Source organism: Phocoena sinus, chromosome 1, assembly GCF_008692025.1.
Source record: "Phocoena sinus isolate mPhoSin1 chromosome 1, mPhoSin1.pri, whole genome shotgun sequence".
Classification (NCBI taxonomy): Eukaryota; Metazoa; Chordata; class Mammalia; order Artiodactyla; family Phocoenidae; genus Phocoena; species Phocoena sinus.
In genome coordinates this window covers 55291962-55307462 of record NC_045763.1, presented here as the reverse complement: position 1 = coordinate 55307462, position 15501 = coordinate 55291962, and the positions used below count along the sequence as shown (strand labels likewise).

Genomic DNA, 15501 nt, shown 5'->3' with positions numbered 1-15501 from the left:
AAGAGAAAAACAAATACCGTATGCTAACACATATATATGGAATCTAAAAAAAAAAAAGGTCATGAAGAAACTAGGGGCAAGATGGGAATAAAGACACAGACCTACTAGAGAATGGACTTGAGGATATGGGGAGGGGGAAGGGGGAAGGGTAAGCTGTGACAAAGTGAGAGAGTGGCATGGACATATATACACTACCAAACGTAAAATAGATAGCTAGTGGGAAGCAGCCACATAGCACAGGGAGATCAGCTCGGTGCTTTGTGACCACCTAGAGGGGTGGGATGGGGGGGTGGGAGGGAGGGGCATGCAAGAGGGAGGGGATATGGGGACATATGTATATGTATAACTGATACACTTTGTTATAAAGCAGAAACTGACACACCACTGTAAAGCAATTATACTCCAATAAAGATGTTAAAAAAAAATAGTAGCTTAAACGAAAAAAAAAAAAAAAAAAAAAAAAAGCACTTCAGTAAGAGAAAAGATAAATTAATCAACTTGTCAAATTCTTCTTCCCAGTCTGAACGCAATAGATTCTTGTACAACAAACTATCATTCCCAGTATAACCGAGCATCCATTTGCCTGTTTTGCTTTGTATTCCAATCAGTGCTTCTGAAAGTTCTCACAAATGAGAGTATATTTGCAACAGTTTCACATGGCTAAGAAAAAGTTTGTAATATTACATGTTATGAGTCCAATTGTGTGCCCTTAAATTGACATGTTGAAGTCATAATCCCCAACAGCTCAGAATGTGATCTTATTTGGAAACAGGGTAACTTGATTACAGAGGTAATCTGTTACCCCTGTAATCATGCTTAAAAGGGGTCATTGGGATGGGTCCAAATACAATATGACTGGTGTCCTTATGGAAAGAGGAAATTTGGAGACACACACAGGGAGAATGCCATGCGAGTATCAAAGCAGAAAATGGGGTGATGCACCTACAAGCCAAAGAATGTCAAAAGAATACACACTATGTGAAAATCTTGTTTAGAACAACATTAGGTATTCATTCTGCTGAAATGAAGGCAATACAAAAAGTTTTAATGGAACTAATACATAACAATCTATGAATTACATATAATATCTCTGGCCCCCTTTACAGAATATCCAGGCATGAAGAAGAATGAGTTACGTAGTCATTTTTGATAGCACCTGGCTTCCAGTCATATACAAACCATAATTTTGCATGTATTTTTAACTTTTGTCATTATGAAGGTATATGTGTCAATGTGGGAGGACAGAACATATTTCACTGAGCAGTTTGCTAGCTTGATTTACAACATTTAAATATGTACGTGTGTGGTATGTGGGCCTCCACTTGTGCTCATGCCCCAGGTCCGATAATTGTTAGAGGTGGGCAGGACCCAGGAATGACAGAAGAAAGCTAGCCTGCAGCTATGAACAGAAGCCAAACCAACAGCTCTAACTTGCTCCTACTACAAACTAAAATGCCATCCTGGAAGCTTCATGTGAGGACCTGATGCAGTCCCTAGAGGCAGTGGTGAGTGCCTCACATACTTTGCCTTCCTGGGCCATAGTCCCCAGGGCCCTACAAGCCCATCCCAGTCCAGGGGTATATAGCCCTGTGGCCTCAGTGGGCACTCAGCTCTCACCAGGTTTCATACACCTAATATATTTCACTGTTCCAAATGTCAGGGTGCGTCATGAACTTGCATTTGGTTTCCTTGCAGTAACTCTTGTGGTGCCACCTTCAAGTAAACAGAGCAATCTTATAACTGCACTTCACTCCTGCATTGGGAAAGGACTGTGCAGTTTGACGAAAGGCTTTCAGAGCACTCCTAAATGCGGTGATATTCCCCACGGCTATTATGTTGTTACGTCCTGCCTGTCCCCTTGTAGGGAGGTTTGGCTGCTGGTTGAGGGCTATGAGGATAGAGAAGGGAACTAGCATTCCATTTGGGAGTAAGTCTTAGGAAGAAAGGAACTCTTAGAGATAGGGTAAGTGGTGGCAGCTGAGAAAGGAGAAAAAAGCAGGATACATCGCCAGTTTCTAAGGGAATGAGAGAAAAGGGTATCAAAATGCCAAACTGAGGATAAAGATTGAGCTGCAGAAGGCCCTGTAGGATTTCCAACTCTGATTGTATTTTTTTGCAGCTACCTCCAAGAAAACATGGCAACTGTACATTTCATGCTATTGCCGATTAACATGATGGATAAATGGACAGCTAACATAAAACAGACTGCCTGACATCAAAGGATACTTTTAGCTACGGTTGAGCATCCTTAAGGAACTTCAATACCCTTTCCACAGATAGCAGCTCAGAATACTATCTTTGTATGAAATTAAAAACCATGAAAGATAGACTGGGCTCATCAGAAAGGTAGCAGCAAAGAAAGAATGAAAACTTCAAGTAAGGACATAAAAGGGTTTAAAAATAATTCTGATACTAAAAAAAGGAACTCTGATACAAATACAACAGCTAGAAGGTCAACAGCCCAGTGCTTAATAGCAAAGGCAGACTAGTGAACCACATTAATCAACCTAGGATACAGATTATCAACAATATTTGAAACTCAGATTAACAGGAACAAATAAGGTACCGGAGTGGGAAGCATTTTTACAGCCAGTAACAAAAGTTTTCATCTTTGCTTAAATAAGACTTCAAAAGGATTCCACATATCAACTAATAAGTGAGTTCATCAAAAAAAAAAAAAAAAAAAAAAGATTAACTTTAAGAAATGCAAGGCAGGGCTTCCCTGGTGGAGCAGTGGTTAGGAGTCTGCCTGCCAATGCAGGGGACATGGGTGAGTGCCCTGGTCCTGGAAGATCCCACATGCCGTGGAGCAACTGGGCCCTTGTGCCACGACTACTGAGCTTGCGCTCTAGAGCCCACGAGCCACAACTACTGAGCCCACGTGCCACAACTACTGAAGCCCGCGAAACTAGAGCCTGTGCTCCACAACAAGAGAAGCCACCGTAATGAGAGGACTGTGCACCGCAACGAAGAGTAGCCCCTAAACTACTTTTTAGCCCGCAACTAAAAAGAAAGCCCGCGCACAGCAACGAAGACCCAATGCAGCCAAAAATAAATAAATAAATTTATTTTTAAAAAAAGAGAAAGAAATGCAAGGCACAGTGACCACACTTCTGATCTGTTTCAAGATGAATCAGCATTTTCTACCTGAGCAAGTAGAATGCAGTTAGCACTTGGGTGATTTTAAAGACTCTTAACAGTTGCCTTTAATTGGCTGAAGAAATAGCAGAACAGTGTGGCTGAAAGCCAATGTTTATTTTTATCCGTTACCTGTTTTATTAATGGGACTGTGGGCCACTGGGCCTCCAGGAACACACAAATATATTTAAATATCCCACACTGTAATTAAGAGGCGCAGAGAGGATTAGAGCAAATTAAGCGGCTGTTGTACTTGCCATTGGTTTAGTCAAGGCCAGGCATTTTGATGCTCTCATGGCAGAACCTGGCAAGTTTTACTTCAGAAATCTACAAAATATGGAATATATTTTCTTGCAGAGCAAGGGTTTTAATAAATGGGTCTCCCCCCCAAAATAAAAATTATACATAAATAAAAACATCCCAAGTGAATGCTCCTACAATGAAAGAAGAGGTTCCCTTAGCCAGAAAAGGAAAAATGTATCAACAATAGTGTCAGTTAAAGAAACTGGATCTTGAGATCTATGAATAAGGGACTCAAAATGAATCAAACTTCCATGTAACTCTCATCCAGGCACAGGGCTTTCTTCTCCTAGGTGAGTCAGAACTTCTGCCTGAGTTTTTTAAAGGGAATAAAAATAAAGTGATCACCCAACAGATGACCTGTTCAATAACTAAAGCATCAGAAATATCTGCAGAAACGGAGAATAGATCCTTTTAAGCAAAGACTAGAGTATAGGTTCCTAAGCCAGCAGTGTTTCATTTTTTTGGTTTGATTTTACCAAATCCATTGTAACTAAATGTTAGCTTAATTTTAAAATAGTACATGTAAGTAGACTTTTTGCTTTGATTGCTCAGAATCAACATTACCATGCTTGAGATTACTGCCAGTGCTGGTCTCCTATGAATCTTCATATCAAAGAAAAAGCAAAATGGAATGAGGGCAGGGCAAAATGGAATGAAATCTGGAAACACAGTGTTTTGACCCAAGCAGAGGACAACATTGCCTTTGCCCTAGCAACTCTGGAGAAGCGCTTAAAAAAGACAAGAAAGAAGATCTGAGTACTTACGAGGACCCTGGACTTGCAGTGGGAGGGGGGCCTGAAGAAATGAAAGAAAAACAAAAGAAACAGTCAGTCCGGGTTATAGGAGGGTGAACATCAGGACAGTCAAGCCATTACGGACTAAAGTTCTCAGCCACCCCGAGGTGATATTTATTTTTCTGGAATTTATTATTTTGCTCCAGCTCCCCCAACCACCTCTATGAAAAAACATACCAGTGAGACTGTGTCTATATCCCACAGTTCAGAGCCTGAAAAATGCTAAGACAAGGGCTAAAAAATGAGTCAGAGTAGGCATCCTCACGAGATGCAGCGAGTTTCAGTGGGAGGCTGAATGAGTACCAGGACGTTCATTGCAACAGCAGGCAGGGGTCTGTGATGGCAGCTGGACAGAAAAGGGGCCTGAGTGCTGGAAATCTTCCCAGCTTCTCTGGACAAGGAACATTCTTGTTGAGAAGAATTCACTGATGTGGTGACTTAGAATTGGGGCTGAGGTCAGACCTATCTGGACCCTGCTCCTGCTCTGCAGTTTACTGGCTGGGTGACTGTGAACATAGTACTTAAATGCTGGGCCTTGGTTTACTTATTTCTAAAATGGGTACAGGAGGACCAGCTTCTGTGTTGCTGGGCACACCCAGGACCTCCTCACCCCCGCGGAGGCTGAGGGCCAAAGGCCATCCCCAGTAGGAAGCTGCTTACCGAACTTGACAAACAAGACTCCAGTGGTAGAAACCACCTTCTTGCCGTTCGTCGCCACGCACTGGAAGTAGCCCGTGTCTGTGGTGTCGAGGTTTCTAATCCGTAGCCGAGAGCCATAGTTGGTTGCCCGAAAGGAGATCCTCCGGGGCTCCTGGACCACAGGTGCATCGTTTTTGAACCAGCGGATAGTGGGAGGCGGATTCCCAGAGACTTTGCAGTGCAGTTCTGCCGTCTGCCCCAGGGACGTGGTGATGTTATTCATCGGTTCATCGAGCGCCAGGTAAGACTCTGTGCACAGGGAGAAGCAGGCAGGTGAGAGGGGCAGACTGCTGGAGAGTACCTCCAAGCAACCCAAACTCAACTCTGTGTGCCCCAGACCACAGAGAGACTGAACAGGAGCGGCATGGTGGAGACAGACAAGGGATGGTTGAAATCATCCCTTTACCGAGACCCTGTGACTACTAAACAATTACCCATAGAGTCTGCTGCTTGGAAGGAAATTTGTTACTAACCATGGTATAAAACCCAAAGTTTTCAAATGACAATGTGGTACCCATGGATACATTTCTCGGCCAAGACAAGATGAGCTTTTGTGTTTCGGAGTATAAAAAAAAAATACATGCTTCTTGTTACAAACTCAAACAATACAGTGAAAAAGAAGTAAAATTTACATCATCCCGAAATGACATCCCTCTTAACATTCTGGCAAAGATCCTACCAGCTTGTCCACTTTTGATAAGAGAGAAAGTATGAAAAACTGGAAAGGTAGGAGCAATATATTTATATCCACATGGCCCAAGACTGGGAAGGATGCTGAAAATCTTCCTGTCAGTGATGATATAATAAGGGTTATGAAGGCCAGGCTGCTGGCAGACAAAGTGGTGAGAGGCAATGAAATATGTTACTCATGTCAACCGCAACACATTACAATATATTATTCTATGCATTCAATTTTTAATTGAGATATAATTTATATTGTATGAAATGTATCAGTCTTAATTGCACAGCCCCACGAGCCTTGACAAATGCATGTACCCATGTAAACGATGCCCCTATCAAGATATAGAACAACAGAACATCATCAGTATCCCGAAAGTACCCCCAAGATCCTTAGTAGTGAATCCCTGCTCCACCCCGTCTACCTGGCAAAACTGTGAGAGGATTAAAATTAAATCAGATGAAAAGCAAAAAAAAAAAAAAAAAAATTAAAATTAAATCAGGCAAGGCATGGGAGGCATTTAAACTAGTATATGGCGAAAAGTAAGCACTCATATATATTAATCAGTGATCTATTATTTTTATAATAATAACAACTTCTGTGCAATGCCTTTTACTCTGTCTCCTGTTATCCTCTAATAACCCCGTGAGGTAGGAAAGGCACAGGAAGTATCATGATGCCCAGCTGCAGGGGAGATGTCTCAGAAATTAGCTGACTTGCCCTGTGGTCACACAGTAAGATGTACATTGTGCCCAAAGCTTCTAGCACTAACGACTTTGTGTCCTCAGGCTCAGACTAGCACCTAAACAAAGTTCAACTGAGCCAAGCTGGTTAGTACAGTAGTAAGAACAGATAGACTCTAAGTCCTGCCATATGCCAGGGGCTTTACTTTAGTATTTACCTGTCCTATAACCCCACAAGGGAGGAGGAATTGTCATCGCTGCTCAACAATGAGGAGACCTAGGATCAGAGAGGTTAAGTGACTTGCCCAAGGCCACACAGCTGAGCCAAGGGCTGGTTCAGCTCTCTCTGGCTCAAAAACCTAGCTCTTTCCACCCCATCCGATTGCTTTGGTAGCCTGAGCCACACTGAGGAGGGGAGACAGAATTCAAACTTCTTCCTTAAAGAAGAGCTGGGGTTTACACATATCCACACACCCACAGGGCTGTGATCTTCCCCTGACTCCAGCCAGGATTGTCTGGCTAATGGGTCTAACTTTTAGCTATGTGTTCTGGCTGGTGTTATGGTTTCCCTCCAGAAGCCAGGTACCTCACTGACCTGATATCCTCTGATAGGCCCTTCTCCTTGAGGCTACCTCCTGTTTCCTGTCCTTTCTGTAGCATGGGTCCAGCTTTGAGATGGAGGTGAAACAGGAGGGAAGGGGGCAGGGCACAACCTTTAAAAGAATGACATAGCCATAGGACATGACAAAAAACTGGTTAGAAACAACTAGGTCCAAGATGGCAGAAGATTCGACTTCCAGTGGACCTAGAGCCTCATTATACGCTCGTTGTAATATATTACCATCTAAATGACACACCCACCAGTGCCATGACAGTTCTGAGGCTAACCGTAAAAGGCCAAAAAATGGGCAGTGGCCCAATTCCTGGAAATCCCTGCCCCTTCCCCAAAAATAGTTGGAATAATCCTCCCACTCATTAGCATATAAAATTACCCAGCCCATAAAAACTAACCACCCCATGTATCGGGTCCTCTCACCTTCTGAGATGGCCCACACTCTGTCTGTAAAGTCGGTTTCTCTCTAAATAAATCCACTTCTCACCTATCATTTTGTCTCTCACTGAAGTCTTTCTGCGACAAGCCATCAAGAACCTGAGCTTCATTAAGTCCTGGGACCAGGTGTGTAATCTCAATTAAAAGACTGGGTTTCAAGTCCCAACCTGGGTTTGGCAGGGTTCGAGTCCTGGTGTGTGGGTTCGAGTCCCAATATGCGTTTAGGCTGGGTTCGAGTCCCAATCTGAGTTGCACGGTTTCAGAGAGGTCTCCACAGTGGTAAGAGGTGCCATCACTCAGGTACTCCCACAGCCTGGCTCCCTCTCCCAGATTTCTACCTCCTTTAAATATCAAAGCCAGCCAACATCAACCACACTCCCCAGAGGCCAGGATGGCAGTGTCTAGGTGTGCGTCTCAGGGGTTGACATGACTGTTGAGTTTTAGTCAAGAAAACAAAAGTCAATTCTACTTTATTTCTTTGGTTCTTCCCCCATAGGAAGTTGCTACTGAAATCCCAGCAAGCTTTTTGGCCAAGCCCTCATAGCGTAAAATATAAAATGATGAGCTGGAACTTTAAACTGTTTCTTTTGCCTCCAAACCCCAGTTACTTTTCATGATACTACAATCACAGACACACAGTTCTTCAAATTTTTTCTTCTAGGAACATAAATTAGCCCAGAGACAGAGAGTTCTATAACTGGGCGGAGTATTTCAAGTATTCTCTGAAGGTGTACTCAAATTTATTGAAAACAAATTAGTATGGGTTGATCCATCAGACGAAATCAACCCTCACAAACTCTGAAGCTAGAATGTCTGAATTTGCATCCTGGTTCTGCTACTTATCAGCTGTGTGACCTTGGGCAAGTTATTTAACCTCTCTGTGTCTCAAATTTTGTTACCTGTGAAATTAGTACAATAATTATATCTCCCTCATAGGGCTACTGTGAGGATTATATTAATTAATACATGGAAAGTACTTTGAATAGGGTCTGGCACGGAGCAAACAGCATGTGAAAGTTTCTGCTATAATATTAGTTATTTTTTTCTTTTCTTTTTCTCACAAATAACTTATGCCTAAAAATGGGGAATGATTATCCATCGAACTGATTGGTTTCCTGGCCATGTCCAGTCCTGACTTTACAGGACAGATCTGAGGGATGAGGCCACCTGCCCAAGATCACATAACTAACACACTGCAGGAGAGAGTGGTTAATTTGTCCGTGAAGTTCTATATCATATCTACCTAAAACAAAAACAAGGGGGCTTCCCTGGTGGCGCAGTGGTTGAGAGTCCGCCTGCCGATGCAGGGGACACGGGTTCGCGCCCCGGTGTGGGAAGATCCCACATGCTGCAGAGCGGCTAGGCCCGTGAGCCACGGCTGCTGAGCCTGCGCATCCAGAGCCTGTGCTCTGCAACGGGAGAGGCCACAACAGTGACAGGCCCACGCACCAGAAAACAAAAACAAAAACAAAAAACAACAAGGGTTACAGGGCATCTTGAAATCAGTGTAATAGCTGGCTCAGGCAGTATGTTTCCAGGGAGAACAAAGGAAATGTAAACAAATCTTTGTGTCTACTGAACAAAGGAGCCTTGCCATAAACACAGGGAATTTGGTTCTAACTTTTTAGTGATAAAGAATAATATTCAATTTATTCGCCATCTGTAGCTGCTCACTTAATAAGTAAAACAAGCAAATGATCTGGTCCTCAGTTTGGCAAAGACTGGAAGCATCAGAAACACATTTGGCCTAAACAACACGAAAGCATTTTGTGACTGGAATAAAATAAAATAAAAACGCATGTCTGAATCATTGCTATCAGCCTTGTTGTTAACAAGCCTCTGGCCGTGATCCATTCTCTTCCCAGAACTATCTGGATCCTCCTGGAGCAGCCTCATGGGCCACATTAGGGGACCCACTCTCTGTTCTACACCCAGCACTGGCATGGCCATTGCAGGTTATGGACTAGTCATTTCTTTCAGAGAACACCTGGGCATCCCAGCGAAGCCGCCCAGGGCAGAGGAAATCTGTAAACTGGACCTGATACCAGTTTGCCACCACCTAGCTGCAACTGGGCTTTGGAGTCATGATCTATTACATGGGCCTGTGCGGTCTGCACCTCCTGAAAGAGTGTAAGTTTCCATATGGGCCTCAGCTACAGAAGCACTGGATGGCAGTGTGGACTAAGAATGCCGCCTGCCATATCAGTAAACAAGATGTGGTGGCCATTGAGCCGTCAGCCACTACAGCTGAATTCCTCTACCACCCCCCCAACCCCAATGGTACATCCTGAAAGGATTCAGGATGGAGAAAAAAAAGAGATTACTGGCCCTAGATAGTTAAGCTGCATAGCAAAGGAATAATTTCATTAAGTCCAGGCTCTTGCATCTCCCCCTACAGAAGAGCACTAAATTGATTCATTAAATTGAGATATCCGGTTTTTCTTTAATTAGCAGTAATCTTTTGATGTTCCGACTACCTGGTTTTGTCGTTGTTGTTCATTTGGTTTTGGGGTTTTTTTTTTTTTTTTGGTAAAGTTCCTATATGTCCTTGCTCCTCCCATACCTCTTTGAAACTGTCCCTGAGAGCTACCTAAGAGGCTGTATCCCGGGCTTAAGTCTTCAGTAAGTCTGCCAAATAAAACAATTGTCAGCTTTTAGGTTGTGCAGCTTTTTCAGTCGACAGCAGACAGCAGGTACTGAGTCTGAATGCCAGAAAAAGCATTTTGGCCTGTATGTTTAAGCCTGGCTATTCATACTGTTAAAAAAGGCCCAGGGCTTCCCTGGTGGTGCAGTGGTTGAGAGTCCGCCTGCAGATGCAGGGGACACGGGTTCGTGCCCCGGTCCGGGAAGATCCCACATGCCGCGGAGCGGCTGGGCCCGTGAGCCATGGCCGCTGGGCCTGTGCATCCGCAGCCTGTTCTCTGCAACGGGAGAGGCCACAGCAGTGAGAGGCCCGCGTACCGAAAAAAAAAAAAAAAAAAAAAAAGGCCCAAAGTGGAGTCACTTGTGCTAAGTCCACATCACCAAACCGAGAACTTAATACCTAACTTACACTTTCAACCTCTCCCAGGAATGGACTCTTAAACCAATCAATCTGGAATTACCTAGTCAGCACTAGTGAGGTGATCTGCCTGATAGACCCCTGCTGTGCCCTAAAAGTGACCTTGCCACAAACAATCTACTCTTTGCTAGGAACAACCCTGTTCTGCCCCTTTCTGCCTATATAAGTCTTTCATTTTGTACAGCTCTTCAGAACTCCTTTCTATCTGCTAGATGGGATGCTGCCTGATTCATGAATTGTTGAATAAAACCAAAAAGATTTAAAAAATTTGTTCACTTGCATTTTGTTTTTTAACAATATTTTTTTCAGTGGCTTTATTCAATACCTCTGACAATGTGTGCTTGAGCTGTGGAAGCTTTCTCATCCTTCTTTCCCTGCTTTTGTGGACCACAAATGTTGAGATGGCAGACTGGTGAGTGGGAGGTGGGATATAATCTGGCTGGAGAGAGAAAAAAATTCCAATTCTGCTGACTCCACCTCCAGCTCTGTGTCTCTGAATGAACTATGTCTCCCAGTGGGGGTACTAGTAATAATGATGATGGTGACAATGACAATGATGATGATACAATATAATGATGATAATAGTTAACATCTATAGGGTACTTATTACCATGGCAGGTGTTGTTACAAACCATTATTATTGTCCTCATTTTATACATGAGATATCTAAGGCACAGGGATGGTAAAAAAGCCATCCAAGATCACATAGTAAGTAGAAGTGAGACAAAACAATTATTGATTCACATTTAGATTGATTTAGATTTCAGTCTAAATCCCAGCAAATTATTTTGTGAATATTGACAAACTGATTCTAAAGTTTATATGAGAGGCAAAAGACCCAGAATAGCCAACATAATACTGCAGGAGAAGAACAAAGCTGGAGGACTGACACTACCCAACTTCAAGACTTGCTATAAAGCTACAGTAATCAAGACAGTGTGATACTGGTGAAAGAATAGACAAATAGACCGATGAAAGAGAATAGACAGCCCAGAAATAGAGTCCAGTGGACTACCTATATATAATCAACTGATCTTTGACAAAGAAGCAAAGTTACCACAAAGGAGCAAAGACAGTCTTTTCAACAAATAGTGCTGAAACAACTGTACATCCACATGCAAAAATGAATCTAGACACAGCCCTTACACCCTTCACAAAAATTAACTCAAAATGGATCACAGACCTAAACATAAGATGCAAAATTACAAAATTCCTGGAAGATAACATAGGAGAAAACCCAGATGATCTTGAGTATGGAAATGACTTTTTAGCTATGACAACAAAGACATGATCTATGAAATAAATAAATGATAAACTGGACTTTATTAAAATTTAAAATGTCTGTTCTGCAAAAGACAATATCAACAGAATGAGAAGACAAGCCACAGACTGGGAGAAAACATTTGCAAAAGACACATCTGATAAAGTACCAAAATATACAAAGAACTCTTAAAACTCAACCATAAGAAAGCAACCCCAATAAAAAATGGGCCAATACTTTAACAGATACCTCACCAAAGAAGAAAAATGGCAAAGAGACATATGAAAAGATGTTCCACATCATATGTCATCAGGGAAACGCAAATTAAAACAATGAGTTACACTAAACACCCATTAGAATGATCAAAATCCAGAACATTGACATTAGCAAATGCTGGTGAAGACATGGAGCAACAGGAACTCTCTCTCATTGCTGGTGGGAACGCAAAATGTTACAGCTACTTTGGAAGATAGTTTGGCAGTTTCTTACAAAAATAAAAATACTTTTACCATATGATCCAGCAATCTCACTCCTTGGTATTTACCCAAAGTAGTTGAAAACATGTCCACACAAAACCCTGCGCATGGATGTTTGTAGCTTTATTCACAATTGCCAAAAGCTGGAAGCAAACAAGCTGTCCCTCAGTAGGTAAATGGATAAACTGTAGTACATCTAGACTATGGAATATTATTCAGTGCTAAAAGGAAATGAGCTATCAAGCCATGAAAACACATAAAGGAAGCATAAATACATATTACTAAGTAAAAGAAGCCAATCTTAAAAGGCTACATATGGCATGATTCCAATTATAGGACATTCTGGAAAAGGTAAAACTTTAGACAGTAGAAATATCAATGGTTACCAGAGACTGGGGGGTGGGGGGGAATGAATGGGCAGATCACAGAGGATTTTTAGGGCAGTGAAAATACTCTCTCTGATTCTATAATGGTGGATACATGTCATTATACATTTGTCTAAATCCATGGAACGTACAACACAAGAGTGAGCTATAATGTAAACTATGAACTTTGGGTGATTATGATGTGTCAATGTAATTTCACCAGTTTTAACAGATGTACGACTCTGGTGGGGAATGTTGATAATGGGAGAGATTATGCATGTAAAGGGGCAGGGCGTATACAAAAAAATCTCTGTATCTTCCCTTCAATTTTGCTGTGAACCTAAAACTTCTCTGAAAGAAAATCTTTAGGGCTTCCCTGGTGGCGCAGTGGTTAAGAATCCATCTGTCACCGCAGGGGACACGGTTTCGAGCCCTGGTCCGGGAAGATCCCACCTGCCGCGGAGCAACTAAGCCCGTGCGCCACAACTACTGAGCCTGCACTCTAGATCCCGCATGCCACAACTACGGAGTCCACATGCCACAACTACTGAAGCCCACACGCCTAGAGCCCGTGCTCCGCAACAAGAGAAGCCACTGCAATGAGAAGCCCGTGCACCGCAACGAAGAGTAGCCCCCGCTCAATGCAGCTAAAAGAAAGCCCGCGTGCAGTAATGAAAACCTAATGCAGCCAAAAATAAATTTTAATTAATTAATTTAAAAAACAGTAGTTCTTTAAAAAAAAAAATCTTTAAAAAATTATTTTGGCTCCAGAGTCCTTGTTCCAGGACAGAAGTTCTCAAACCCCTTGGTTTCAGAACCCCCTATACACTCTTTAAAATATTGAGGACCCCCAAGAGAAAATTTTAAAATATTTGTTTACTAATTTATTTGAAAATAATCTCATTACTTAACAAATATTGTCATGAAAAATAACTATATTCCCCCCTGCACCCCCTGATACACATGCAAATAGTGAGAAGAGTGGCACTGTTTTCTATTGTCATTGATCTATCATTTGGCTTAAGACCAGACAGCTGGACTCTCCTCTTTCTGCATTCAATCTTTTGAGATATGTTGTTTTGGCTGAAGTATACGAAGAAAATCTGGCTTCGTACAGTTGGAAAAGAGAGGGGTATTTTTATAGCCTTCTCAGATAATTTAGGATAGTATTCTTTGATACTAAACCAAAATTTGACAAATGGTAGTTTCTTTTGTTTTTTTTGACATTTTTAAATTGAAGTATAGTTGATTTACAATGTTTCAAGTGTACAGCAAAGTGATTCAGTTATATATATATATATTCTTTTTCAGTTTTTTCCATTATAGGTTATTACAAAATACTGAAGATAGTATGCTGTGTTATACAGTAAGTCCTTGTTGTTTATTTTATATATAGTAGTGTGTATATGTTAATCCCAAACTCCTAATTTATCCCTCCCCCCCTTCCCTTTTGGTAACCATAAGTTTGTTTTCTATGTTTGTGAGTCTATTTCTGTTTTGTAAATAAGTTCATTTGTATCATTTTTTTAGATTTCACATATAAGTGACATCATATGATATTTACCTTTCTCTGTTTGGTTTACTTCACTTAGTATGATAATCTCTAGGTTCATCCATGTTGCTGCAGATGGCATTCTTTCTTTCTTTTTTAATGGCTGAGTAATATTCCATTGTACATATATTCCACATCTTTATCCATCATCTGTCAGTGTATATTTAGGTAGCTTCCATGTCTTGGCTATTGTAAACAGTGCTGCTATGAACATTGAGGTGCATGTATCTTTTCTGGATATAGGCCCAGGAGTGGGATCGCTGGATCATATGGTAACTCTATTTTTTGTTTTTTAAGGAACTTCCACACTGTTTTCCATAGCGGCTGCACCAACCAAATACATTGCCATCAACAGTGCAGGAGGGTTCCCTTTTCTCCACACCCTCTCCAGCAGACAAATGGTAGTTTCTTACAGAATAGTTGTGATGTGAAATCTGAAACCATACCAGTGAATTTTTCATAATCTGTTATATTAAAATGGATTGATTTATCTTGCACGTTGAACAGATCTTTTATCCATGTATGATTTTTTAACACCATGCCCTGTTCATTTAGAAAACATTGGTTCAGAGTTACATAGATCTTCCAGATATGAACACATTTAATCATGTAATATAGAAAAATCACATTCATTAGTATCACCATCTATCTCATTAGTAAAGATGGGGAAACTGTCAAGCTCTTGGTGGTGGCTAAAAGTTTTCCAAATTTTAAATTTTTGCTGGAAAGCTCAAATTTTATTATTGGCAACTAATACTATCTCCTGTTTCCTTCAAGTGTCAGGCTCGTTTTGTTTATTTTCAAGAATAATTAACCATAGCTTGATTGTCAATCATTCTTTCAAGTAATAAAATGCTTTTCTTTGTGACAACCATAGTGTTTCACCAGTCAGCACGACTGCTTATATATACTTCCCATTTTGCCATACAAAATATTTAAAAAGACATGTACCTCATGGGTCAAGATTTTTTTTTTTTTTTTTTTTTTTTTGGGGTACGCGGGCCTCTCACTGTTGTGGCCTCTCCCATTGCGGAGCGCAGGCTCCGGACGCGCAGGCTCAGCGGCCATGGCTCACGGGCGCAGCCGCTCCGCGGCACGTGGGATCTTCCCGGACCGGGGCACGAACCTGTGTCCCCTGCATCGGCAGGCAGACTCTCAACCACTGCGCCACCAGGGAAGCCCATGGGTCAAGATTTAGTCAATAATTTTTGCTGCTTCATCAAAGATATTCTTAAATGCAATTGGCTTTCCTTTTTTTAAAATTGAAGTAGAGTTGATGTACAACATTATATAAGTTACAGGTGTACAATATAGTGATTCACAATTTTGGCTTTTTTTTTCTAAACTAAAGGGTGTGGTGGTGGAGAATACAGTAATTTCTAGTACAGTTTAGTACAGTTTGTTACCACTGTTTTGACTCATGCTTAGGCTCCAGAATT

At 41.6% G+C, this 15501-nt stretch overlaps 1 protein-coding gene across 4 annotated transcripts in view; it reads right to left on the bottom strand.

Annotated features, from left to right (window-relative positions):
- Positions 1-15501, bottom strand: part of ROR1 (receptor tyrosine kinase like orphan receptor 1) — a 412097-nt gene that overhangs the window by 122207 nt on the left and 274389 nt on the right. For 3 of the 4 annotated variants that reach the window (XM_032629529.1, XM_032629549.1, XM_032629560.1), the window contains exons 3-4: positions 4896-5183; positions 4206-4236 (exon numbers count right to left, since the gene is read on the bottom strand). In XM_032629529.1, coding sequence (XP_032485420.1) covers positions 4206-4236; positions 4896-5183 — 319 coding nt within the window. Of the gene's footprint in view, positions 1-4205; positions 4237-4895; positions 5184-6891; positions 6970-15501 lie in introns of those variants that run through there. The other variant, XM_032629538.1, reaches the window with a different exon arrangement.